The 26,669-nt window shown below is 41.4% G+C and overlaps 1 protein-coding gene across 2 annotated transcripts in view; it reads left to right on the forward strand.

Annotated features, from left to right (window-relative positions):
• Window positions 1-26,309, forward strand: part of LOC102788382 (protein ELFN1-like) — a 129,602-nt gene extending 103,293 nt beyond the window's left edge. For both annotated transcript variants that reach the window (XM_006804330.3, XM_087841597.1), the window contains 4 exons: window positions 9,342-10,036; window positions 10,121-10,274; window positions 14,098-14,264; window positions 15,797-26,309. In XM_006804330.3, coding sequence (XP_006804393.1) covers window positions 9,747-10,036; window positions 10,121-10,274; window positions 14,098-14,264; window positions 15,797-17,885 — 2,700 coding nt within the window. In that variant the 5' untranslated portion in view covers window positions 9,342-9,746 and the 3' untranslated portion in view covers window positions 17,886-26,309. The remainder of the gene's footprint in view (window positions 1-9,341; window positions 10,037-10,120; window positions 10,275-14,097; window positions 14,265-15,796) is intronic.
• Window positions 26,310-26,669: the final 360 nt, after the last annotated feature.

Below are 26,669 nucleotides of genomic sequence, written 5' to 3' on the forward strand. Positions count from 1 at the left end.
AATAAAGGTGGTCATACCAAATATTGACTTTCAAAGTTGTTGAAATTGTACAAACTCTGTTTTTGCCTACTGTTCTGTATTTCCAAGTATGTTTGCACATTCAATAAATCACTGCACATATTTTCCATTTTCCCAGAAAAATCTAAAGAAATGAGGGGCGGCTAAATACATTTGCACAATATTAAATGTTAGCAGAGTGGCACTTCATGTTTCTTTTGGAGGCATTCCAGTATGAGCTTGCTTTATTGATATCAGTCAAGCGAGCTTGCTTGTAGCTGGAAGCTCAAGTTTCTCTGCGTTTATCTGCACTGGCTGAATGTTCAATGATGTTCGATGAGTAGCTTAAAACTGTTAATTAATTTTTTATGATGAGGGTTTTTTTTCTGTCTTCTGATAGTTGTTGTTCTTCAAATGCTAAAAGAATACAAGTAAAAACAAGATTACAACTGATATTTAAAGAGACCTCCAGATGTGATTGTTTTCAGGTAGCACACTCAGCACTCCATACTAAGAGTAAGAAATGGGAGATTTAATTCTAAGGCAAAATGAACAACGTGGCATGTTTCCAGTCAGCTCCTCGCCCTCATTTACTGAGCCGTGTGACTCTTTCCACCTCTGCTTCCCATCTCTCCTCCTTCCTCTTGTTCTCCTCTCTGAATACCAAATGCATTACGTAACCGTACAATGTTTCGCCACAGACGATCATCCACGGCATCGCACATGTCCACATCTCTCTACAGGGGAGTGACAAGTGTAGCACCGCAGGGCCTGTGGAGGAGATATATATCAGCACTGCCTATTATTCTGGCATAACCCTCTCACTGCAAAGACGGCGAAAGACAGACAGGAAGACACTCTGTGATGGAGAAAAAGACAGAGACGGATACGACACAGATATTAGATCAGGATGAGAAAAGTACAAGCTTGTATCAATAGCATTATTCTCCACATTTTGTCCTGCATGCCTTACTGCACAGAAGTCTCTCTCTCTCTCTCGCTCCCAACTGCTGGGTAGCAAGCAGCATAAAATTTCTATAATAGAAATGTCCGTCACGCTCCGTGTTTCCATATCTCTTATAGAAACGTCCATCATGCCAAGTCTGGACGTCAGCTTAACCCCCAAACTCCTCTACCCCTCGCTCCATCCATCGCTCACTCCTCGGCCCGCCCCCCCAGTCCACCCCCACTTTTTAAACCCCTTACCCTCGTGACTGAGTAGAGAGGGGGAGAGAAGACGCTTTTGCTTTCATTCCTCCCTCAAGGACGTGTAATGTTGTGTGATGTTGAAGCCTTATATCCGTAATAGTCAATCACTGTGGTGGGGGGAGAGTGGGGAGGGATGGGTGAGACTGAGAGTCAAAACAAATTACATTCTCACAGATGTCTTTGAATCACGCGGACGACAGGCAGACGCACAGTCGCGCTGCGCCTCCCGGTTGTGAGAGCTGTAGTAGAACTTGCCTCAGAGCGTGGCGGGTTTTGATCTGACTTCCTTTAACTCCCGTTCCTCCTTTCTTCTCTTTCTCTCTCGTTCTCCATTCCTCTTCGCCTTTTCTTGCTCTGTAATCTAACCTAATCCAGATGACTCACTTTCATCGATTGCACAAATGTGCAAAGCCTCTGTGTGTGTGTGTGTGTGAGGACTTTTGTACTGCCCAGAGCTGACTGTGTGATACGGTTTGTTGTGAGGTCCCAAGATACTGAGAAAAGATGAATTCTTCACAAGCTTGTCCACCGTTTGACATCTCCATGTCTTGGGAAATCAATAAGCATCGTACATAATCAAAACACAGGAAAGAGAAATTCACTTACACTAAATCTATATTTAACCAGATTGCACCTTTTGGGATCCAAAATCTGCAAGGGAGTCCTCACCAATGAGACAGCTATATTCTGTAGATAGAGGTCTTAGATAAATAATACAGCGTAAAAAGTTCTAGGGACAGACAGGCAGAACGACAGAGAGACACAGGCCTAGCATCCCCCCAAAAAAGAAAAAAAGAGAAAAAAAAACGTATTCAAAGTAATGACAACTCCCAAGGATTCATCTCACACAGCTGCAATGAATGCTTTGAACTCTGCCAGAGAAATGAGTTTCTGAATTTTCGAGCCTTTAAGCAGACAAATTTACACGATGAACTCAAAGCATCATAAAGACTGTCTAGAACATCTCTGTCAGGGCTTGAAGCTACAAAGGAAAAACTGTACACTGCTAACGTCCATATATTTGTGCTGGTTACATAAATACCCAAATAATTTGAGAGCAATCCCAAAATAGCCTTGCAAATCAACATACAGCATTAGGAGAAGATGCATGTGACAGTGTTTGTAGGACGTCTAGAGGGTGTGAGAAAAAAATCAAGTACAAGGCGAAAACTCAAATTCAGGGGGCCACCGAGAGACTGATAACCATTTACACCTATTTACACCTATAGCCAATTTAGGATCATCAGTTAACCTGACATGCTTGTCTTTGGGGTGTGGGAGGAAGCTGGAGTTCGCGGTGATGACCCACACAGGCACAGGGAGAACAAACTCCTCACAGGAAGGTCCCGGTCAGCTGGTGGACTCAAACCCAGGGCCGAGCTGCTCTGACGTGACAGTGCTAAACACCACACCCAGAAAACAAAGTTGAACTGAAATTCTTCAGACTGTTTGTGTAAGAGAATACTAACTTAAGCAATTAGTAGCTATTTTTAATACTATTCCAGAGGATGAAACCCTTTTTTGGCTATTAAGTATTTTTGGATTCAGAATTTGAGCCATCGTTCTTTCATAAGACTGCGTGAACGACATTTAGGAGGTGCAGACAACAAACCCAAAAACTTTAAAACACTTGTCATTCATTTGGTAGGACCCAATGTAAGTTTATGTTACACTGAAGTAAAAGCTAGCTATAATGGTTTCTTAATGTCACACTGAAAGATGTGAGGAAGCTATGTCACTGTAGAAACTCTCCACAGCTTCTCTTGCATCTGCGTTTTGTACTTTACACTGTGACTTGTGGGAGTTCTTTTTTTTTACTGACACTTTTGCAGTTGTACTCTGTGGGAGGCAGAGATGTTTTTGAACACCTAGGGGGTATGATTTTCTTTTAAGACATTTCAGAGCGGATGTAGTTTTAGACATAATGCATGGGAAAAATCATTTTACAGCTAGCTTAGTTAGCTGTTAGCCTCATTTATGATTGAACACTGCACGTGGACCTTTGCACTGGGACTGTTGTGGAGGGCTGCACCAATAAGCAGAAATGTTATCTCCTCATAAACCTGATGGTGTGACCCTCCACAGCAGTCCCAGTTTCTCATTTGACCTGTTGGGGAAATTAAGTGCTTACACCTGGCCTAATGTGTAATTGCTAATTTGCAGATGTGCACATGTGGTTTTCAATCGTAAGTGAAGCTAATTGTGGACTAAGTTAACAATACAAGACAGCAACATCCACACTCAAAGTCTCAAAAGAGGCATCCATAAAGCACAGACTGATGTCAAGGCAGACATGTTCATCTCTTACAGTTTATGAGGAAACCCAAGCACAGATGTACAGTCAGTGGTTCACAAAAAAACTCCACCATGTCATCTCATTGAAAGCTTTTGAAGTAAAGTAGAGTCAGGTGGAAATGTTAGGTTTGCATAAGCCGTAACACAGCAACAGTTAACAGTGAGGTTCTTATCAGTGAGAAGTACTGCTGCAATAAACGCATGCATCAGGCAGTCTGAGTTTCAGGGTGGAGATGGCCAGATTCCCCTATTTGTTATAGAAAAAAACTATTCTGAAAAAAAAGAGGTATACAATTTTAAACTCCAGATGAAACCATTGTATTAATATGTTATTATTATGCTATTATTACAGGCATACCAGTTAAACTTATTCTGACAGGACTTACATTTACTTACATTTAAATATAGTATGACTTCACAGTAAATGCACACATACATACACATACACATACAGGCATATGGGCAATATAGGTCATTTGTCTTCCTCATTCTGCCTCACCTTCTTCATCATTTTTCCGTTCATGGCTTCCAGCCGCTTTGTGCCGCTGCTGCTTTCCACATTGCTTTTGAATAGTAATGAAAGCACTGGCATGAGTTGAGATGCACCACTACACACAGAAATGGGGATCTACATCTCCTTATGTATGTGGGTATATGACAGTATCCCTGTTATTAATGCGCTCATATTTTAGCCTCATTCACAGCCTGCCCAGGAGTGCTACCCATCTCCTAAGTGTTGCTCATCGGTCACATGGGGGAAAAAAAAAAGTGAAAATGATGTAGGAGATGTTAAAAAATAGACAATTCAGTTCTACTAGTAAGAACGTTTACATTTAGTTTTTTTGCAGCGGTAAAAACAGCGGATCTTTTTTAATGATCATGCAGGTTTTTAATCAAACTTCCAGTTTATCCAAAAGTAGGAACTCCAAGCACTTTATTATGAAAACCGTCATTACATCGACCAGTCCCATCTGCTGCCAAAACAACCTAAATGTTTTATGCCATCGATTCTACAAGATGTTGGAAACATCCATTTGAAATGCTGGTCCATGCTGACATGATTGGATCGCGTGGTTTCTGCAGATTCGTCAGCCATACTTTCATGTTGTGAAAATCTCAGGAGACCAGCAGTCGGAGAAATACTCAAACTCAACCATCTGGCATCAACACTCACATCACGGCTGCAGCGATGGAGACCGCTTTTTTTCTTGATTCTGATGTTTGATGTGGACATTAGCTGAAGCCCCGGACTTGTGTGCTGGATTTTATGCTTAGTACTGCTGGTTCATTGTGTGACTAGGTAATTGCAGGAATAAACAGGTGAGTTATCACCCAAAGGAAAAGAAAACTGAGTGCTACTAGAAACCTGGAATAAAATAAAATATATATTCCCTCACTTGGTACTTTCATGACCGTGAAGCAGAGAGCTGTACAACCTGTCAGCACAGACTTTTCCATCTGGTGACTTGAAGATTCACAGTAAATGAGCACAGTTATTTTCACTTGGTGACTCCTTGTGGCCTTTGGATTGAGAGACCACGCCCATTAGGGTTAAAGGTAATCACTCAGGACAATACTGCATTAATGAGATGCAACCCTTCCCTATAGGGGGACAAAATGCCCATTACAGCACAAGAGACTTAATGGATACTTTTCAGGAGTCAAGGGTTCAGGATTTTCCTTTGACGTGAACCTCTCTATATGCAACTGACAAACACCGACTACATATTCCTTGATCCATTTAAATGAGAGCATATAAAATAAACCCTTCAGGGATCTGCACCAGAAAACTTGTTTCTTTCTCTTTAGCCTCAGGGCGTAACCTAAAACCAGGTGTCTCTGAAATGTGTAAAATATCAAACCAACAGGACTGCAACTCTGTAGCGTTCTCAGCAGAGATAGAAAGAACAGCCTTTAGCTTTGTAAACAGGATACATCATCTGCAATCTACTTTCTCTGCTTGACTCTCTTAGTCATGCTGTGGATCTTTCTCACTTGTTTGGGGTAGCGCTGACGCAGGGAGCGAGAAGAAGAGCGAAAATCAGAAATACAATAAAGGCGCTACTAAACATTTTGTTGATAGTTTAAAATGTTTTAATATGTGTTTTGAAAATAGTTTATTATTGTTTTACGGGCCACTTGCTGCTGTTTTACACAAGCTCCTTTCTTGCAAATGAGCGTATGATGATGGATGTTTGTGATTTGAGGTTATTTAGATTCATTAAATCAAAGGAAACTGGACTGTACATTTATTGCCTTGTTAAAGATGACGCACTTATTTTTTACTGCACAGAGTAACAGGTAAAATAAAAAGAACAATGCGGTCTGCATTTAGATTGGCTAACTACAATCCTCGCTTTTATTATGCAATTCTGTCTGGATACTAAAAATCTCCCAGGAAAACGAACGCTCAAAAAAGGAAGGAGACTGTGGCTATGCCTGACCAAAAAGAGAAAAAAAAAACATGATGAAAAGGGAGAGTAACAGAATCTGAAATGGAAACAAGAGTAAATAAAAAAAGAGTGACTCTCAAAGGAGAGTGCTCCAGTGCTCGAGAGGGTCTAAAGGGGAGATTCAGTCAGAATTATGTCTCCATATTACAAAGACACAATATAAAAATCATGGTGAAAATCAGCGAGACTCAATAATCTGATAATCATGTGAGGAAGGTGTAAGAAAGACCAGTTTTAGGGGTGTTTACAGAGGCTGTGTGCATAAACTGTGTATGTACAAAGAAACATGAATATAATATGACCTTCCCCAAATGCAAAGTGTTTTTTATAATGTAAAAATTAACTGTAAAAATGCTTCTAGAGAAGGCCAAGTCCGATAGCCTAGAGATGAAAATTAAGGTGAGAGATAACTAGCATGAAGGAAAACAGCCAGTGCTTTTACGATGGTCTGTCATCACTGATGCTATAAATAGCTGTGACCATGTGTAATGGTCTGCTTTCTCTTTTTTTTTCCTTTTGTTTGTAGTCTAACATTTTGTTTTTTGCCAGGGTCTTTTGCTCTTTTTATCCCCGTTCTGTTTTTCTTTTCTTTTTAATTCCAAAAACAATCAAAGCCACATTTCCCTTTCTCCACTTTCTCCACAAAGTAAATTGCACTTCTTCATTAACCTGAGTTGCAAACAGCGATTTTATATGGAACTGATGCAATAAGAAAGCATCTGTGTCCACTCGTGGCTAAAGGTGCGAGCAAAGAGTTGGCTCGGCCATGTGCGTAAAATCTCACAGTGACTGAGATTTGTGTTTTTAAAAGAGGACAGCGCATACACGTGGCTTTCGAAATCTCCCAAGAAGACAGCATATGCATTTTTCTGCTTTTGTGCACACACAGCTATATGAATCTTTCCCCGGGTGGCTTGTTTTTCCAGAGTTTCAGAGAACATGCACATCTACACAACATTACCTTAAAGTACAGCAGCCATGACACCACCGTGGTCAAAGCAAGGTTAGAGTCTCGGTCTTTCTTGGGATGACGATTTGTACCCTATAAATCTTTGAGTGTGACATGACTGAAAAGTGAGGCGGTCACGATGCTGAGTGCTGAAATATTCCACATGCCTGTTCTCGACAGCTGAGGCAGCGTCGAGCGTGCGTACATGCGGAGAGTGCGGGCGAGGTCGGGGAATGCGATGAATGATGCAAAATGGAAAAGAGGCCGACAGGCTCTTAACAGCTCCTTCTGTGCATATCACGTTAGCTACTACAAGTGTATTTACTACACTTTTTACTACAAAGAAGGTCAAGTGAAAGCTAGTAACTGCTACTGGATCTCTCTTTCTGGTAACCTGAACTCTTGTTCTGTCTCCTGGATCCTTGTACTTGACTCAGTATGAAAAGAAAGAGATCAGGTGGAAATCAGCGTCTTAGCTAACACACACCCCCCCCCCCCCTCCCCACACACACACACACACACACACACACACACACAGTGTTCTGCACCCCTGCTACACCACCATGTTGTTCCTATGGCTACACACCGGTAAACACTCATGCACGCCAGCGTACATTAGTCACATTTATGAAGAAGGCTTCCGGGGGTTTTTTTCCCCCTGAATTCATTTCTATTTCTAAAGTGCCAATTCACAACAGCGATTATTGCGGGGAACTTTACATTGTAACGGCAGGCGGTTGGACTCTGTTTTGACAGGAAGAAACCGCCGACGTAAACCGAGCTCGGGGAGGGCGGCCATCTGCCTCAGCCGGTTGGGGTGAGGGGAAAGCAAAGAGAGAAAAGAGGAGCAACAAATCACAAACAATATAACAGTAAACACTCAGCAGGTTGGTGGGGACAGTCACCGTGCATCAGAAACATGCAGCTCCGGAGTCAGACATGCATGAGAAAAGGTACAGAGGGGAGAGAGGACAAAGAGGAAAAGGGACAAACTGCATACTGGAGAAGTTAAAGCCATCAATCCCTGCAAGTCTAGAAGTTCAAAACCCCCTCACTGAAAAACACATAGCATTTGTGATAAATCAAATGACAAAGAAAACTTGCAGCACAGTTGTGCTTTACAATTGCTTGTGCCGTTCAATATCTTTGTCTAGACATGATGGTTGTGCATGAAAGATTACCCCTATTGTTTTATTTTTTTTAATCTCCATTTAACACAATTTCCAACGGGCTCCAAACCACTGCAGGTTTAGTGCTACCTACTTGACCAAGGCCAGATGACTGATGAGCTATGAGAGGGAACACGGAGGGTATCAACACAAACCCATGTGTCATTAAAAGTGAAAAATGTCATTGCCATTACTCATTATGTGAATGCATTACTAACAAGCTATATGTGAATGTTTCCAGAAGCCAGCTCTCTAAAAGGACACAAAAAGTCGAAGGGAACTGTATCCTATTCCCCACAAGTACCCCGCTCTCATTTACCCTCCTCCTCAGATCAGAGGTGACACATCAGCACCGCTCTGCTTCGCCGTAATCAATAATGTGTCAACAGCAGCCAGGAGATGCTTGTCAGGACGGCCCAACCTTTTGCTCCTTCCCACTCCTTCTCCTTCACCTCGGTGATGTCACTTCCTGTTTGTTGCTCTCGCAGCTGAGAGAAAAAGGCTCAAAAGAGAGAAGAGGGAGCCACTATTCTCGCAATTTCACTGAACAGAGTCCCACCACATCCCTTTTCCCCCTCTCAGCCTCCTTTTTTCCCCCACAGAACCGCTGCCTCTTTCACCACCGACTGCTTTATTCCTCCTTCTACCTCAACCTCTTCTCCATCTCACCATCTCTCTCCCCCTCCCCCAAGCATCTTTCCTTGCAGCTCCCTTGCACCCACTTTTTCTTCCTCCTGCTCTGCACAGCCCTGTGAGAGCCTCTTTCACTTTCCCGCCTCCCTGTCTCTCCTATTCCGTCATACGTCAGCTGTTTTTCCCAGGAAGTGTTTTATTTAGAGCAGATTAATTAATTAGATACAGTATCAGAGCCATGGCCATTCTTAGCCCTGGCCATCAAGGCCCAGAGGCTAATGGAACTGCAGAAAACATGTGCGTGTGTGTGTGTCTGTTTGAGTTGTTTTTTGCAGCAGCAGCAAGCTGTGTGTATTTTTCAGATCTGCAGGTGCTTGTGGATCTGTGTGTACACTAATTGGACTTGTCAAGAAATGTCACTGTATATAAAAATTGTGTGTGTGCGCATGCCTAAATTTGAGTATGCATGTGCACACGTCAGACTGTTATATAAGGAAAAAAATAAGCACCTTTATCTCATCGTGCTGGTAACAGGGTTGTGTTTGTTGCAGCTCACAAACAAACCACTGTGTTTTACTGGCAATCCCGTTCTTACGCCCTCCTCCCATCTCTCGCTCTCTCTCCTTTTCCCTCCAGGGACCGGTTCTCACACCAAGTACAGAGCAGCACGCAATGAGGAAGAAAGAAAAGAGGTGCTTGTCCAATCAGAGGTGCAGATGGCCACAGAAGACATGAATACCAGCCAATCTGGCACTAGGACGACTTCCACTTGCCAAATCATACATAAATCAAATGTGACCCTGCTAATTAATCGACTTATACAGTTTACCTAGACACACATACTACCAATGAAGTGTTACATCCCATTCATGCACTCTATTTCTTCAAGCTTTTAGCAATTCCTCGGTTTGGCACATTTGCCGCTCATAGAACAGTCACAATTCTCAAGAAAAGCAAATCCCTGTTCATGAAAATATAACCGTTAAAAAACCCTCCCACCCTCCCTTCCCAATGGCTCCAGTCTACAAGAATAAATGTTAGATGGCGAGCAACTCTGGTCGGCTTTCTCCAGCGGATACTGCAATGACATCCCAAATGGCCCAGAACACTGAACAGGGACGGCAGCGACATAACACGACTGGAGGGTCTTCATCAGTGGTCTTGTCTACAGCCAGCTCCTTCTTCTGTTTCCTTGCACTGCTTTCAATGATGCGGCTGCCGGTGGTTAAGGCGGACTGCTGGCTTATTGAAGGGGAAAAAGGCTTTGTGTGGCTGGCTATCTGCAGTATGAACCAGCCTCCCTACGAGGCCATCCCCTCCCACATTAACAGGTATGAAAACTTACAATGAAACTTATTTCCACAGTATTTTCCCGAGTTGCTGGATGCTGAGAGATCTCACACATCTCTCCACAGCACTATTGTGGATCTGAGGCTGAACGAGAACAAGATACGGGCGGTCCATTATTCTTCACTGAGTCGCTTCAGCAACCTCACCTATCTGAACCTGACCAAGAACGATATCAGTTACGTGGAAGATGGAGCGTTTTCAGCACAATTTAATCTGCAGGTGCGTCCTGACACAATATGCATTCATAGGTTTTTCCATATAGGTGCACATTCATCAATGCACATACTGTACATACAGCGGTGGAAAATTACAGCATTATTTGGGTACATGAAATGCACTCTTTAAACTGTTTGGATGTATTTGGATAATGTAAAAAGTGCTCCATAATTTTACAGTATACACAGTAACTAAATGCAATCCATCAGTGTAAACAAAGTGTTTGTGCATATGAGAGTGCATATCCAACATTAAACTGCTGTTTAATCCCACAGTGCACCAGAGGACTAATACTCCAATTACACAATATATACTTAATAGGGCTGGGTATCGTCACTGATTTCTAGAATCGATTCAATTCCGATTCACAAGGTCCCGAATCGATTCGATCCACGATTCGATTTAATTCGATTCGATTCAATTCGATTTGAATCTGGGAAATTTTGACAATCAGAAATATTATAATTCAGATCAGTACATTTACATATTTTTGTATCTATAAAAAGGAAGCTGACACTTTCCAGACTTTATCAAAGATGTGAGCATCACAGCAGATGCCTTTGTGTCAAAGTAGCTGAGGATAAAACACAGAAAAACATGAAGGCGGTTTTTCTGGCCTGGGATTTTATAAAAATATTCTGCAGTACATCAAAAATGAAAGAAAACCATTAATCAACACATGAACATTACCTCTGAAGTTACAGCGGTTTTATTAGAGACATGGCTAAGCGTTTTGCATTTTGCATGATTTTAAAAAGTTTAAATTTGTTCAGTATTGAACGGCAGAAATTAGGTTTTCTTTTCGGAAGTATGTAAAACGGGAAAAAAACCATCCGCCGACAGCGCTGTAAACAACTGTAGACTTGTGCGTAACAAGCAAGCGAATAATGAAGAAAACAGATTTTTAGACGGGAAACTGTTCTTGAAGTACAGAGAGAGAGAGAAAGAGAGAGAGAGAGAGCTGTGCATCGTGGTCGAAGCAAAACAGTAAAAGTCAGAGTGAATACATGACGATGTTTATGTGAAGCGTAGTTTGGATCTTCTTTTGCTGCTGGTTCAGTCAATATTGTTTGGAGAGACATCAAACTAACAGCTTTAGAATCAGCGCAAAAACGTCGTAAACACAAAGCGCATCAGAATCAGCGAGCTGTCGGCTTTCAGCCCCGACTGTGAGAAAGGTGACATCTAACTGATTCTGATCCACGGGTTGCGCTGTGTGTTTAAGTCTTTGTGCAGAATCTGTGTACCTGCTCTCATTTACTGTCTTAGCTGTTTGGTGGTTGTTGAAATTTTGTGAGATTTCACCAGAGATTCTGGCATTTCGGGCAAAATAAATTTATATTAAAAAATCGATTCAGGATTTTAATGAATCAATTTTACATTATCCAAGCCAGAATCTATCAATATCGATAAATCGATTATAAAAACCCACCCCTAATACTTAACACTTGGTATCAAATTAATATACTATTATGTACCAACCGAATATATTATTTTTCTTCTTATTATTATTATTATTATTAGTAGTAGTAGTAGTAGTAGTATGTGTATGTTTATGTGTATGTGTATGCAATAAAAATACAGTTCTGCCACTTTCCCTGTAAAAAGCAAATGCCTTATCTCATTTCTAGTAATCTGATCCCCTCCTCAAGGTGGTTTTCATCCATGCAGTTCGTCCATGTGGCTGCCATTTTACAGTCATGTCCATAAGTATTTGGACAATGGGACAGGTTTTGATTGGACAATTGACTGACAAGCAGTTTCATGGCCACTTGAGGCCAGGTTCTTTGTTATTTTAAGGGAGATTAAAGATAAGCAGGCCTGTCAGTGAGGCCACAAAAACTTTAGGAGTGACCAAATCTGGTACTTTCTAACAAATAATGATTGCAGTACAACAATGCCAAAAAGCCTCAAAAACCACAGAAGACAACCAAAGTGGATCATCGCAAATTCTTTCCTTGGTAAAGAAAAACAACTTCCCACCATCTAACCAATTCAAAAACACTCTAAGGGAGGTTGGTGCATCACTCATGGAGTCTACAATGCAGAGATGCCTTCATGAATGGAAATGCAGAGTGTCTACAACAATGCATTGTTAGGAACAGCTGCTACCCATAGGTAATGTTATGGAATGTGCAGCTATGGCTGCTCTTGGAACCGTTTACTAGTCTTTATTGATGATGTGACTGCTGATAGAAGTACTATGAATTCAGTGTCCAGGGCTATACTGTCTGCTCAGATTTAGCAAAATGCTGCAAAAGTAGTCAGACGGTGCTAACAGCAATAGAGTATCTCAAGGTAAAGAAATTAATTTCAATGAATACCAAATCTCAAGAACCGTCACCTCGAGATGTTTCATATCATAAAGTAAAGCTCCTACAATAATACACAGAAAACCCCTACAGTTAAACCATGTATTGTAAACAACTGTTTGGCAACAGTGGGAAGAAAAAAAACCTCCCTCGCCCTTTGACTGGCTGAGGATGAGGGGAAAGAGAGGGAGCAGAGAAAAATAGATACATAGGAAAAAAATATGGACAGAGGTTTGGAATATAACAGAGGTTCAATAACATGGAATCTATGAGAAAAAGGTTTCATGGCTCATCTTTGTGTTTACAGCAGGCCATCCTGTTGTTAGCTGAATAGATTCTTTTTGATAATTTACGCAGTTAAATTTAGAAGAAGGGAGGCTTAGTAAAAAGATCTCTTCCTGTCAAAATAGTAACTTTTGAACTTACTCAGGTCTGCATTTCCAACATGCGCAGAGTGCAAATGGTTGGTTGCTTTCTGCATACATTTCCACTAAAAGCTGCTGTTTGGTTCAATGCTAGTGTAAAGTGTAGAAGAAAATTGATATTTGTTTAAAATGAAGAGATGTGTTTATGTTGTTTACAGAGCTAATTATATACACAGTTCCTTTTATATTTATTGTTTACATGTCTGGACGTCTCAAAGGAATTATAAACATGTGTTGAATCTGCCGCATTCACCTAAAGCTAGGATTTCCTGGCTTCTCATTGGTTAATGAAGTCACATGGGGAGTCTCACCAAGGAAGTTGTTGTGTTAAAGTAAGCCAGGACTGAAGTTAGTGCTGGAAAAGTTATCTGTGTCCATCTTGATGTTTATAACAGCTCAGAGAGATTTAGTAGCCTATGACGAACCTTCACATTACACTAGTGATGACCGTTGATATCAAACTTGGGTTGTTTTGACATAGAGGTTAATGTTTCATTTATATGGTGAAATTGTCAATCTTATGCAAAAGTAATCACAATAAAACAGTCCTGAGGAGTGCACAGAGACAAATAGTTTAGAATCAAACTATGCATACCATTTCTTTACTTATTCTTATAGATTTCTACAATAAGCATAGACTTATTCGAACTGTATTTATCATATATTACAAGTTTAAGCTGTTCTATTTAGAATAATATGTAAACCAAAACAGGGGTCTAAAGAGATAGAAATTCTTCCATCGATATACGCACAGATGGACACAGACATGAGAATGACAACACCCGCTCATTATGGCTTCCAGGAATATTCAAGCAAAGTGTTTCACCAAACCGATCTCAACACATCCGTAATGAGCTGGCATGCTTACACATCTATCCGGCTGCTGGAGCTAAGCCAGGAGGTAAAATGTGAACAAGAAAGATCTCAGTAAATTCAGCGCAGCACACGGGCTTAGATCACCGTGTCAAACACGAATTGTTTGAATCGTCATCCGTTTGTTCTGTATGTTTCCAGCTTGTGGTGAGTGATGCCTGGCACAGGCTAGGTCTTCAGAGATTAGACTAATCCCACTTGTTTTTGCCTCCCCAGGTTCTCCAGATGGGCTTCAACAAGTTGAGGAACCTGACAGAGGGCATGTTGCGAGGCCTGGGCAAGCTGCAGTACCTTTACCTGCAAGCCAACCTCATTGAGACTGTTACACCCAACACCTTCTGGGAATGTCCGAATATAGAGAATATAGACCTCTCCATGAACAGGTATTGAAAATCATGGTTACTAGGTGAAACTGCTTAAATGTTGGAAATTGCTGCTTTTTCAGCCATAATGTGTACACCAATAATATGTCAGGCATAACATCGTGACTCTTGTTTTGGTGCCCCTTTTGCTGCCAAAACAGCCCTAACCCAACGAGGCACAGACTCCCCTAGACCCCTGAAGCTGTGGTATCTGGAATTGAGCAACAGATACTTTAGGTCCCTTAAGTTGCAATGTGGTGCAACCATGGATAGGACTTGTTTGTCTAGCACAACCCACAGATGCTTGATTATAGTGAAATCTGAGGAGTTTGGAGGCCAGGTTAACACCTCAAACTTGTTGATGTGCAAATCATTGCTGAATCATATTTGCTTTGTGGAAGGGTGCATGCTAAAAATGGCTCCAGCCATTAGGGAATAACATGCCTGTGTAGATGGTCTCCAACAGTGCTTAGGTAGGTGGTACATGTCAAAACAGAATATCCACAGGGATAGCAGGACCCAAGTTTTTCCAACATAGCATCACACTGCTTCTGCCAGCTTGCCTTCTTCCCATAGTGCATCTCTCACACGTGTCCATTGTTGGTGCTTTGGGCGGTGGACAGGGGTCAGCATGGGCAGCCCCATTATTATGCACTCTGTATTCTGATAGCTTTCTATCAGAACTAGCGTTAACTTTTTTCAGAAACTTTGGTTTCAGTAACTGATGGATCAGACCACACAGACCAGCCTTTGCTCCCCACATGCAACAGTGAGCCTTGGCTCCCCATGACCTTGTTGCTGGTTCACCGCTCTTCCTTCCTTGGACAACTTTTTGATAAGATACTGACCACTGCAGAGTGGGAACACCCCACAAAATCTGCGGTTTTCACATTTTAGCCCTTGTCAAACTCACTCAAATCTTTATGCTTGCCCATTTTTCCTGCACAGTAAATGTGAGGACAAAATCTTCACTTGCTCCCTAATATACCCCACCCACTAACAGGTGCCATGATGAAGAGATAATCAGTGTTATTCATTTCAAATGTCGCTTGTTAGTGCTCATAATGTTATTCCTGATAATTGTTGATATATATAGATGCTGAAATTGTAATAATTGCAGCACATGTACACTGGAGAACAAACAAAAATAAAAATGCCAGGCATTTTAGCTATGCTTGTTTTCTAAATTCACCTATTTGCACTGATGATGGAAAAATGCACTACTGACCATTCAATGATACTAATTTTTTCCTGTGACGGTATCCTCAGCAGATCCCTACGCTATTTTCTTTTTTTCTCAGTGGAAATAACTGTCTTGTTCTTACTATTGGTTTTGGTAATTGGTATTGATCTGTTGACCTAAATGTATAGCAACAGCTAAATGAAATAAGCTTAACTGCTCTTTTGGACTTGTTGAAAATTGTATTGCAGATGTTTTTGACCATGAGCTGAAATCTATTAAATGGAGGGAATAGGTGCATTCAATGTGAAAGAACACATCTAAAGGGGTAACTTGCCAATAAATCTATACTTTCTTATTGATCTTTTTCCAGGATTCAAGTGCTGGATGGCAGTTTGTTCTCTGGACTCTCTAAGCTGACCACCTGTGAACTTTACACTAACCCCTTCAATTGCTCTTGCGAGTTGCTGGGTTTCCTTCGCTGGCTTGCAGCCTTCCCCAACAGGACCAGTGAGAGGATGGTGTGTGACTCCCCTCATGGATTCTCTGGGTACAACCTTCTCAACCAAAATCCTCGCATGCTTAACCAACGCAGTGCTCTGTATGCGCTCAGTCACGTGTGCACAGATGACAGCAGTAGCGCAACATCCTTCTATGGTATTGATTCCACAACTCCTCCGCCAGATTTCGCCTCTCCCTGCGGACTGGATGATTGCGCTTCTGGGACCCCTCCTGATGGGGGTGAGGTGATCAGCTTGAGTCCCATTTTCCCCGATGCCAAACCCATTATGACTGAAAAGCAAGTGCTACATTCGAGCGCTGTGATAACGGTTCAGATTCCCGATCCGTACAAGAAAATGTACATCCTGATGCTTTATAACAATAGCTTCTTCACGGATATTCAGAATTTGAAAGATAAAAGAGAAGATATTGAGCTAAAGAACTTAAAACCAAACACTGACTACACCTACTGTGTGGCTTCTATACGAAACTCCCTTCGCTTCAACCACACCTGTCTGACCATCTCAACAGGCCGCCGAGTTGGAACAGAGAGATTACCCACTCAGTCATCAGCAACCCATTACATTATGACAATTTTGGGATGCCTGTTTGGAATGCTTGTGTTCCTTGGCTTTGTTGTCCACTGCCTGAGAAGAAAGAGGATCATGGAGGAAAAGGAAAGGAAGATGAGCAGGATCCAGAGAACACTGATAGAGCTAAAGTATGGTGGAGAAGGGGATATAGAAGGAGGGAGTGGAGGAACCGTTTCCCAGAAGCTTGGTGCTGGGGACAGTCTGTCCAGAATGCCCTACCTACCTCAGGGTGGTGAGATAGATCCATACAAGCTTCAGGAGGTGATAGAGACACCGGCCCACAAGCCCCCTAAACTCAACTATATGGAGGTGAGAGGGTCGGACATTGAAAGGGAGAGAGAACGAGAGAGAGAAAGGGAGATGTCACCGCAAGCAAATCCCCAAGGCTCAGTAGCAGAGATCTCTACCATCGCCAAGGAAGTAGATAAAGTTAACCAGATCATCAACAATTGTATAGATGCTCTCAAATCTGAATCTACCTCCTTTCAACAGGGGATCAAATCCCCCTCTTCTGCAGGTGGAGGAGCTGTTTCAACAGCAGAGCCACAGCTGGTGCTTCTGTCTGAGCAAGGAGAAAGGGAACGAGGAGGTGAGTTCCTCTCCCCGGTGTACAAAGGAGGGAGAGGAGGAAGAGAAGAGAGGGGGAGAAGTTATCATCATTCATTACAGCGACACCACAGCATGGAGGCTCCTCCAACATCTAAAAGGCCCAGCACGTCCTCCTCTCCCGGCTCCGCCCGGAGCCCTCGCTCCTTCCGCTCAGAGGGAGGGTACCACTCATCAGAGTCCCGCTACATCGAGCGAGCCTCACCAGGGGATCGAGGGGAAAGGGGGGGCGGGGGAGGTGAGCCCATCCGCACAGTCACCCCGGCTGCAGCCATCTTACGAGCTGAAGCCCAGAGAATCCGCCAGTACAACGAGCACCGTCACTCCTACCCCGGCTCCCAGCAGCATCTCCAGGAGCTGCAGCACCACCCCCAGATCCTGCAGGAACTCCACCACCACCCAGGGGGCCGCAAGCCCTCGATGTTAGACCCCCTCACTCTCAGCAGGCAGGCCAAGCAGAGGGAGTTAGCCTACTCCCAGCTTTCGCCACACTACCCCCTCTCGCCACAGTACCACAACCTGAGCTACTGCTCCAGCCCCGAGGAAGACGAGGAGGAGGAAGGGCTCCTCTGCACCCCGACCCTGGGGCTGTGGGAGCGGTTCAAACTGCATCGCAAGAGGCACAGGCAGGCATCTATGGAGGATGAAGGCTACGTGGCAGCCGGACATGCGCTGAGGCGAAAAGTTCAGTTTGCCAAGGATGAAGATCTCCATGACATACTGGACTACTGGAAGGGCGTGTCCGCCCAGCAGAAGGCCTGATCCCACGTGTGGAGATCCCCCCAAACCATCCGAAGATGGAAAATTAACAAAAGTGCATCCATGACATACAGATACACAGTGACTTATTCAACAAAGAGCTGTAAATACACACAAATGCACACATCTTACAGGAGCTACAGAATCAGATTGCACATACGTGTACACACAGACACACACACGGACATACTTTACACAAACTAAGCCTTTTCTTCTGAGAGCACGGAGGAGGACCAAACTAATATATTATACTGAACGACAAAAATTATAACATATAGAGACTGAGTTACTTTTTGTAATGTAATGGAAGTTATAGCTCAGACTTATGTAGCTATTTGTACTAAGTTTTGAATGAAGAAAAGCAGAATCATCATTAAGAATAGAAACCTTAAATGTTGCTGGGCGGGCCATCCCGAACAGTCCAGGGATGCTTTCAATCTCGTCGCAGCGGTGTATAATAAAGACTTTGCTTTTCCAGAGAGGTTGTTTTTGCATCGCGTCCTGCGATGCTGCCACATGGGTAGACTTTTTAAATTTTATTTTATTTATTTTTTTAAACTTCTGTGATTTTGGAGATTGAAAACATCAAAAGCAACAAATTCTGGATGGGTCGCCGGGCTACAGTAATATTTAACTGTGCTGAGAATGAGTAGGTAGCTCTCATCAGAGAGTGAATATAATGTGCCAAATCAACCAAGGGGATAGTAGAGCCCTACTGTGTATCAACTTCTCCTCACCACTGTTTTTATATACAGGATTTAAAAAAAAGGGGAAAAAAACTGCTAATGTGATATGTTGTTATTACTATTCATTATTCTTATTATCATTACTGGTCTTCTATTATTCCTATGATCCTCATCATTAATATTCTATTATTTGAATATGGCATGGCTCTATCGTGTGACTGTGTTTTTTTGACTGTTTTGAAACTCTCAGCTGAGAAGTGTACACCAACAGAGACACAAACAGTCGATGGACAAGACTTTTGAGTTCTCCTTTTTCTACCAAGAGGAATGTGCTCCTCGCCAAGCCAGAAACAAGCCCACCTTTTCTCTTGGTGAACCCCATCCCGCCCACACCCCACCCTAATCCTCCTAAAGAGGAGAACGTTGTACAGATGAGAGAGAGAAGTTCTATATTTGCAAACAGAGGTGACTGTTTTGTTTGTACAACATGGGTTTTGAAATCTTTCAGACTTTTCAGAAACCAGAATCCTGAGTTAGTCACCTGCCGGATCACTTACAAATGGTACGTTTTTGATTTTGAAATCGAACTTCAAAAAAAGAGAAAAACAATTCTAATCTTCAAATGAATGTCTTCAATTCCCGTAGGGAAAGCATATCTGCACTGTTCAAAATCAAAAAACGACTCTTAGAAAAAAAAGGAAAAAAGACCTAAAACTCTCAGCTTCCTTCCCGATACACTGTAGCGCCACTGTGTTTTTATCGACAATTCACCCCCCCGATCCCAACCCTAAAGCCCATCGCCCCGCCTCCCTCACCTTCCCCTCCCTCGTCCCATCTCCCAGGGTTTTAACGTTTGACCTTTTTTTGAATTCTTCTGGTTCCACTGTGGTGCCATCGTGCTAACTTGACAAATCGCAACACATTTGAGACGATTTTAAGTACTACTATTTACAGACCTCTTACCTTCGCATCAATACTTGTCAGTGTGCCAAACAGAACTACGATTTGCACAAAATGATCCACCACCATTGGCTCACTGCTTCCCCGCCTCCAATCATTTTTAAGACCAAAGTACTGTGGTAGTAAATTGACACCTTACCCTCCCCAACCCGCCCTCTCAAAGCCAGGACCCAACTGTTGACCCACCATCATCCTCACAGTTAACGACTCTAGCACATGCATACATGCAACTTCAAGTGTACTCATGCACTCGCAACCAACACACAGATGAATGTATTCTTCGAGAAGTTAATACTGTTCAGCAGCTGGATTCTGATGAACGAGCTGCATTCAGTCTTTGTGCCCATTGTCTGAGAGAAAACTCTCTTTGAGATGGCCAATTGTGAGACCAAGAATTGGGCGATCAATAAGAAGCGATCGGCTTCCTATAGAATCAAATGTGACCAAATTGGTGCACACAGTTGACCAGTTTGTCCTGGAAGCCCAAAGCAGTTGCTAAAGAGGTTCTATTTAAGTACTGGCAGTTGGTTGTTTCTTTTTTTAAATATATGAAGTGTTATGGTAAAATGTGATTAGTATCACTTATGTGGTGAACAGAGACTTTGTGTATATCTGAAATATCTGCAGGATTTAAACACTGGAGGTGGAAAATAGGAGAAAAAAAATGTGATAATATACTTTACACAGAACTGTGCTACAACAAGTCATTTAATGAGACTGTAAACCAGGGGTGGAGTCAACAGAGTTTCATATCAATGCACTTTGAATTTAACGCTAACCAGTTTTGCGACATGATTTGAAACAGAGTTGACTCCAACCTTGAAACGATGACACTGAAAATCTACAGAGAACACAACAGAGATGGCAAACAATGACAAGTTTATTGTTGAGTGGAAACACTGTAAAAAAAAAAAAAAAAAAAAACTTTTTTTCTCTGCTATAATGAGTTCAGAATGCTCAAGTCATTAAGCCCGGTTAAAGCCATAATCGCGTGTGGGTAAAATCATCACAGCTGTCTGTAGCACCGCAAAAAGCACATTCATTTGTGTGGCTGGAATAGAAGAAAAAAGGCAAATTTTTTAAAATGTTTTTCTTCTTCCCTGACACTGCAGCGGCTATGACATGGTTCCTCTGCTGCTGCAGCGAACAATCCAACTCTGATCTAAAAGGAAACTGATGAGCCGTGGCTGTTGCTGCGTTACACGTTCCAGATTGTGGCTTTAACCAAACAATAGCCTTAAAACATTCTTTTTTTTCATCTTTTTAACTTTAGTGTTGCTTTGAGAATTGAAAACAAAAATAATCCTGATTTCTTAACATATACTTCACCCGACTGCAATTTTATAATTGCTTGATTCTGAAGCCTCACTTGAGCATTCTTTTAGTAACAGTAATATCAATGTAGCGATGTATTCAATTACTGTTTTTGGTTTGTTTTTCTTTTTTTTCATTATGTTTTATAAACAGTAATGGCCTGTCTTATCATGTGTCAGAGAGTAGCAGAGCTCACCTCGAGTAAGACACAAACGAGCTGATGGTCAAGGCGACCAGACGGCGGTGACCCCAATCAGCGCTGCTATTCTTTGAACCGTGATGAAGTGAAACTGTGTTTTTGAAACAACAATGCCTAGAAAGTGGAAATAAACCGAGGTCCTACTAACAGAGAGAAATGACAATGGAGCATGCTGCAAGGAAATCCTCAGTGGAAGCTTGTGTTATATTCTTCTAGTGAATGACTCAGGAGCAAGAGAGGAAGTGAGAGAGAGAGAGTGAGAGAGAGCGAGAGAGAGAGAGAAAGCTCTACCATAGGATCTCTCAGAGGCTTTCTTTATTTTATTGTCAAAAAAAATTAAAATGAGCACAATAAAAATAGCCTTCCTTTCACTGTCTCCTTTCCCTGGAGAAACCATACAAATGCCACAAGTGCCAGAAGTATCACAGGACTTTCATTTCGCATTTAAAAGATGTTTGATGGATTACATTTGCTGGGATAAACTTTTACTTGTATAGCCATAGATAATTCTGGTCTCATATGTTTGTGACAAGGTTGTGGACATTTTTGCTTTTATCTCAAGGCGGAAGCCAAAAAGAAACCGTTTGTGGTTCTCAGTGCTGAACATTTCAGGAGACATCTTTTTCCACAAAACTATATAAGTTACTCTGCAAAATACACAAAAGATCTTGTGGGAAGTTTTAAAATAGTTATACTCAAAAAAGCTGACGGTGAAACCTTTGGATCCTTTAACACAAGTAAATAAATGTTCGTCAGTTTTAGGATATTTTATCTCTCAGATTTCTGCCTCCTTATATAGTGGAGGGAAATGACATTATTTGTGGTGCTACTGTAACCCGTGTGTGCGTGTGTTACACCTGTTGTCTGTGTTATGTTCTGTTTTGAAATAATGAGACGGGATCTCTGGTTCTTTAGTTTCAACCGAATGAAATACAGAAATACTGAAAACCATGAGTTGTGTGTGCTGGGCGCCTGCGAGGCCTGAATAACATAGTAATGTTAAACTAAAAACATAAACTGGTCCATCACTGACTTGAATTAAACAATTAATCAGGCAAATAAATTCAAATTTGTAACCTGGATCGTTAAAAACTTTAGTTAGTGAAATCAAATCTCTGCAGGATTCACACAGGAAGAATAGAACAGCATACAGCAGTTTGTAGTTCATATTCAAATTGCAAGTAATGGATTTAACAACTGTTATCAACAGAGTGCAAATGCATGGTAACCTACCTCCAGCCTTATGGGAAAACACTGTGACCGGAGAACACCAGCACAGACTCAAACCACACAGGCAGGAGATTAAAATCCAAAATAAATTATTTAACAGAAAAACGGGTGTTTGGGGGAAATTCTTAAACTTGCATTACATCAGCTGCTAAAGTAATAACAGTCTGACCTTTGAAGAAGTAGGGCGCACACAGAAATGCTAAGAACTAAGATATGTATTCAGAGACTGCATTTAAAAGATGGATGAAGCCCCTGTGACGACGTCCTAGTGTTTCTGAAGTCCTGTCTTTGACTTCTGCTTTGCAGCTGGTCATTTCTGTCTTTTGGGATCCAGAAGTGACCATATTTTCAAGAATGGGTAGAGTCCCAAGTTTACAGCTAACGCTAAAAAGCTTGGTTAGCAAGACGCACTCACAGCTAGCCTATAGATACTAGCTCATTAGTTCTAAGTATCAGACTAAGAAAATACCAGGACTTCACTCACCAAGACTGGAGGACATTCCTCTTGAGTAGAGGTGCTAGCAAGTCATTTTATTGTTACATATTTGCATTAAAAATAGCCTAAAACATAAATGAGTAATAAGGCTCAGAGACTAGAATTAGCTGAGTTGTTGACATCTTGGTTTTGCAAAATCCAACAGGATAAGGAGGGGTGGGTCTGACTGTGAACCTGCTTGGTCAAGTCATTAGTCAATAAGCAAACCACAGATAATCCTCCATTTTTTTTTAACATAATATAACCAATATTTACAAAAAAGAAAAAAAAAAATTTAATGTTTTATTCAATATGATCAAAACTGCTGACTCAAACTTGTCAGGAAAGCGTTTATAGAAGTGAAGAAAACAATTGCAATAGAGCTCTACGATAATTAAGTGAAGTTGAAAATAAATATAAACTGCGAAGAATCACAGTAAAATATGATAATAAAAAAAAAAATTAAAGTGTCATTGACTGCAAAACAAATGAAATTAAATCAGAGAATATTTAATACAAACTCAGGTTAAAGAAGTTTTTAAATGTTTTAAAAGTCCACAGAGTCAGCTAGATGTTGTGGGAGATGTTCCAAAATCTTGGTGCCACAGACTTAAAGGCTCTGTTTCCCCCTCTTCTTCAACCTTATATGATGAAAAACTACAAATTCTGAGCTTGTGAACAAAGACTGTGAGCACAAGTGTGTTTAGTGGCAAGCTGGAATACATAGTCTGCAGAATGTTTGTTTAATTGTCTGTATGTGAGAAAAAAAAATGCAGAAAGAAAATAATAATGGACCCAGGACTGAACCCTGCAGAACCCCACAGTAATGTTAGAGGAGAACTGGCGTACCCTAACAATCACAGTAATAGCAATCACAGCTATCACATCTGGTGGCTTTCAGATACATATTGTATGCTGTCTGTTGCTTAAATAATGGCTAGCAAATAGAATATTCATTATGGTCACCACCTGCGTTTCTTTCGTTAGCATCCAAACATGTACTAATTAAAACTTAGCATAAAGAGCAGGTGAAGCTCATGGATAAGACATTGATTTGAATTTGAACTCTAACTCACCAAAATCACCAGGATCCTACCTCTGGGGACCATGAATGTCTGTACAACATGTAATGATAATGCATCTCATGGTTAAGTATGGAAATGGACAAACCCCTGCACAAAGAGCCAGCATCACAGAGTGTCTGTGAAGAAATCACTTACTTTATTATTTTGAAATGTTCAACTGGGACCATTTTTATAATACAAAACAACCAATAAACCTGCAGCTACCCTCACTGTGTAGGCAGAAATCTGAGAGACAAATACAGCATCTCAAACCTATAAACAAAGCTAAACGATCTTTATAGCTAGAAGCAAGCAACCTGACACATTACAGGTGATTGAGGGTTATACCAACTGACACGTATTGATAAAAAATAATTACATAGATACTTATTAATCCCAAAGGAAAGTTTAAAAAGCTGCTTTCAGCTGCTTCCTTATTCACAGCAGGTTGCTCTGAGATGTGATTTGGCAGATTTGTATACTCTTCCTGATGCAACCCTCAAAGGATTTGTGTCTCCTCCTTGGATTAAATCAGGGATCTTTCATTTGTTAGGTGAATGCGTAAACACTATGGAGCCACTATTTAGGTACTTGAACAGTGTCCTGCCATCTGATATGTAGTTAAGACTGGCTGACAAATCATACAGAGGTATTTATATTTAGTTTTGACCTAGAGCCTGAGGCCAGTTTGTAAAAAACATGGAGACATCACAGTAATGAAAACTAGTTGATCTCTGACTAACTGATGCTTGTAAAAAGTTTTTGTCTTGTACTTAAATATATTACTATTAAATAAACTGCATAACATATGTAAAATAAAATAAATCAGTTTTGACAAACCTACACACCACTTGAAGGTGAACATTTCCCCTTAAGAAAACGTGGATGGATATGGATACTGACAAATCTACGACGCCCTCGATAAAGATCGCACTTTGGATTGACAGCACGGTTGGGATGGGATGCTCACTTTGCTTGATTTTAATTTGACAGATAGCAGTTGAATGGACCAAATGAACCTGTCTAATGAAAACTTTATTGACAGTAAGTATTTCTGCACAGTGTGTGTCAAAACATATTTTGAAATTTTGTGTTTTATATGCTGACAAATATGCAGCATTAAAAGCAACTTTGACAGATTGAAGAAAACTAGACATTCTCCTTCTTTGTGCAGGGAACAATCGGCGTTTGTGCATACGGCGCTGCTGATGTATCCCACTTCTCGGGCTGTTTTGTGCAAAACAAAACAACAAAAAATAATTTGACATGGCTGGAGATTGAACTGCCAGCAGCTTAAATAATAGTGCAAAATCTGGGCTACCTGTACATACACAAGGGAATTTTAACTTTCTCAAACAACACAGGAAATTTTCCACATAGTTAGGCGATACAATTTTCTCTCAGAGGCTTTGCTGTGCGTGAAGCAGGTGAGTGCACTGATAACAGACATCAATGCAATACAAGGCAGACGTTTTAATGCTGTGCAATGACGGGGTTACAAGAGAAATTCGAAATCAGTTCTTTTACAAATGCTGGTCGTTTTACAACACATGGACGGTTATGTCACATTCGGTGATTGTAAGTGACTGTACTCCACTACTTCACTGCTTTTCAGGCATTTCTTTCTTTCTTTTATACAAGGTGAATTTACTGGTACTGTTAAAAGTATTCAAGCTGTGAAAGCAGGAGGAGCTCTGTCACATCTGAGGAAAGCACTTGAGCGACAGCACCCGAGCTGGTCTGCAGAACGCACACTCTGAACACAAATCCTGGTTACAGACCAGGTTATTGAAAGGGAATGTGTTTTTAACCATTACTATGGCAGGTAAGGGCTAATAACAAGACAAAATCAAGTTAAAGTTTGCAAAGTGTAGGGACTTAAAGTGGCTCCGAGCTGTGAGGGGAAACAGCTGTGCTCGTTTCCAGTCTAGCCCCTTCAACTCGGTGTGCTGTTGTGGAGGGTCTCTTAGTTGAGGGGTACGGCACGGATACATTGGCAAGCTTTGGAAAATCCTTGCTCTTCTACAGAACCAGAAGAGAACTTAAAATCAGCATCCATGCCGATTTACACTGTAATAACGTGGATGTATTACAATCAAAAATGTGTCTTCTGTTCTGCATTCAGTTGTTTCTTCCTTTTTGTCTTCTGTCATTAGCTTTTATAATGCCAATAAAAAAAGAATACAATAATAAAGTACATAAATAGCTACAATCACAGACAGCATAAAAGATGGCTGTGATGATGTCTCCGGCTGGTTTCTGAAGTCCTGTTTTGAAGCCTCGAGGTGAGCGTCTCCGACATTGCTACTCCGTATGCAACATACTGGATGTGACAGGAAGGGATGGGTCTCACCTTGAAACAGTGATCAGCTAATGACTTCTTACTGACACGGTTGTGTTATATGTTTGACAACATGTATTCCAGTATATTGTTTTTATAGTTACTTACAATGACTGCAGCAAGATGACATTTTATAGAGTCTGCCTTCAAATACAAGAAACTGCCATATATGTAAACTTAGCACAAGAAGTAAGGACGTTTGTGTTTTTGGTCGATTACCTCGTTGTTGTAACAATGCTTCTTGGCAATAAATCTTGTACCATTGGAAAGCCTGTTTATTTCCCCCTAAATGGTAAAAAAAATGTAAGCAAAATGCATTTGTGGGTTGAGCTACAGAGTGGAGTATCTGGGTATTGATTTTACTTGGTCACACACTGCTGTCCCATTCTTCAACGCACATTTGTCGCATCACCCATTGTGGTTGTGTTAATCCCTCTGGCACAAACAGCATGTCCACGCTGATCCCACAAGTGTTCAGTGGGGTTGAGGTGGCTCCATTCCATCCTCTCCACTCCCAA

This window comes from Neolamprologus brichardi, chromosome 6, assembly GCF_056152115.1.
Source record: "Neolamprologus brichardi isolate AB-2024 chromosome 6, ASM5615211v1, whole genome shotgun sequence".
Classification (NCBI taxonomy): domain Eukaryota; kingdom Metazoa; phylum Chordata; class Actinopteri; order Cichliformes; family Cichlidae; genus Neolamprologus; species Neolamprologus brichardi.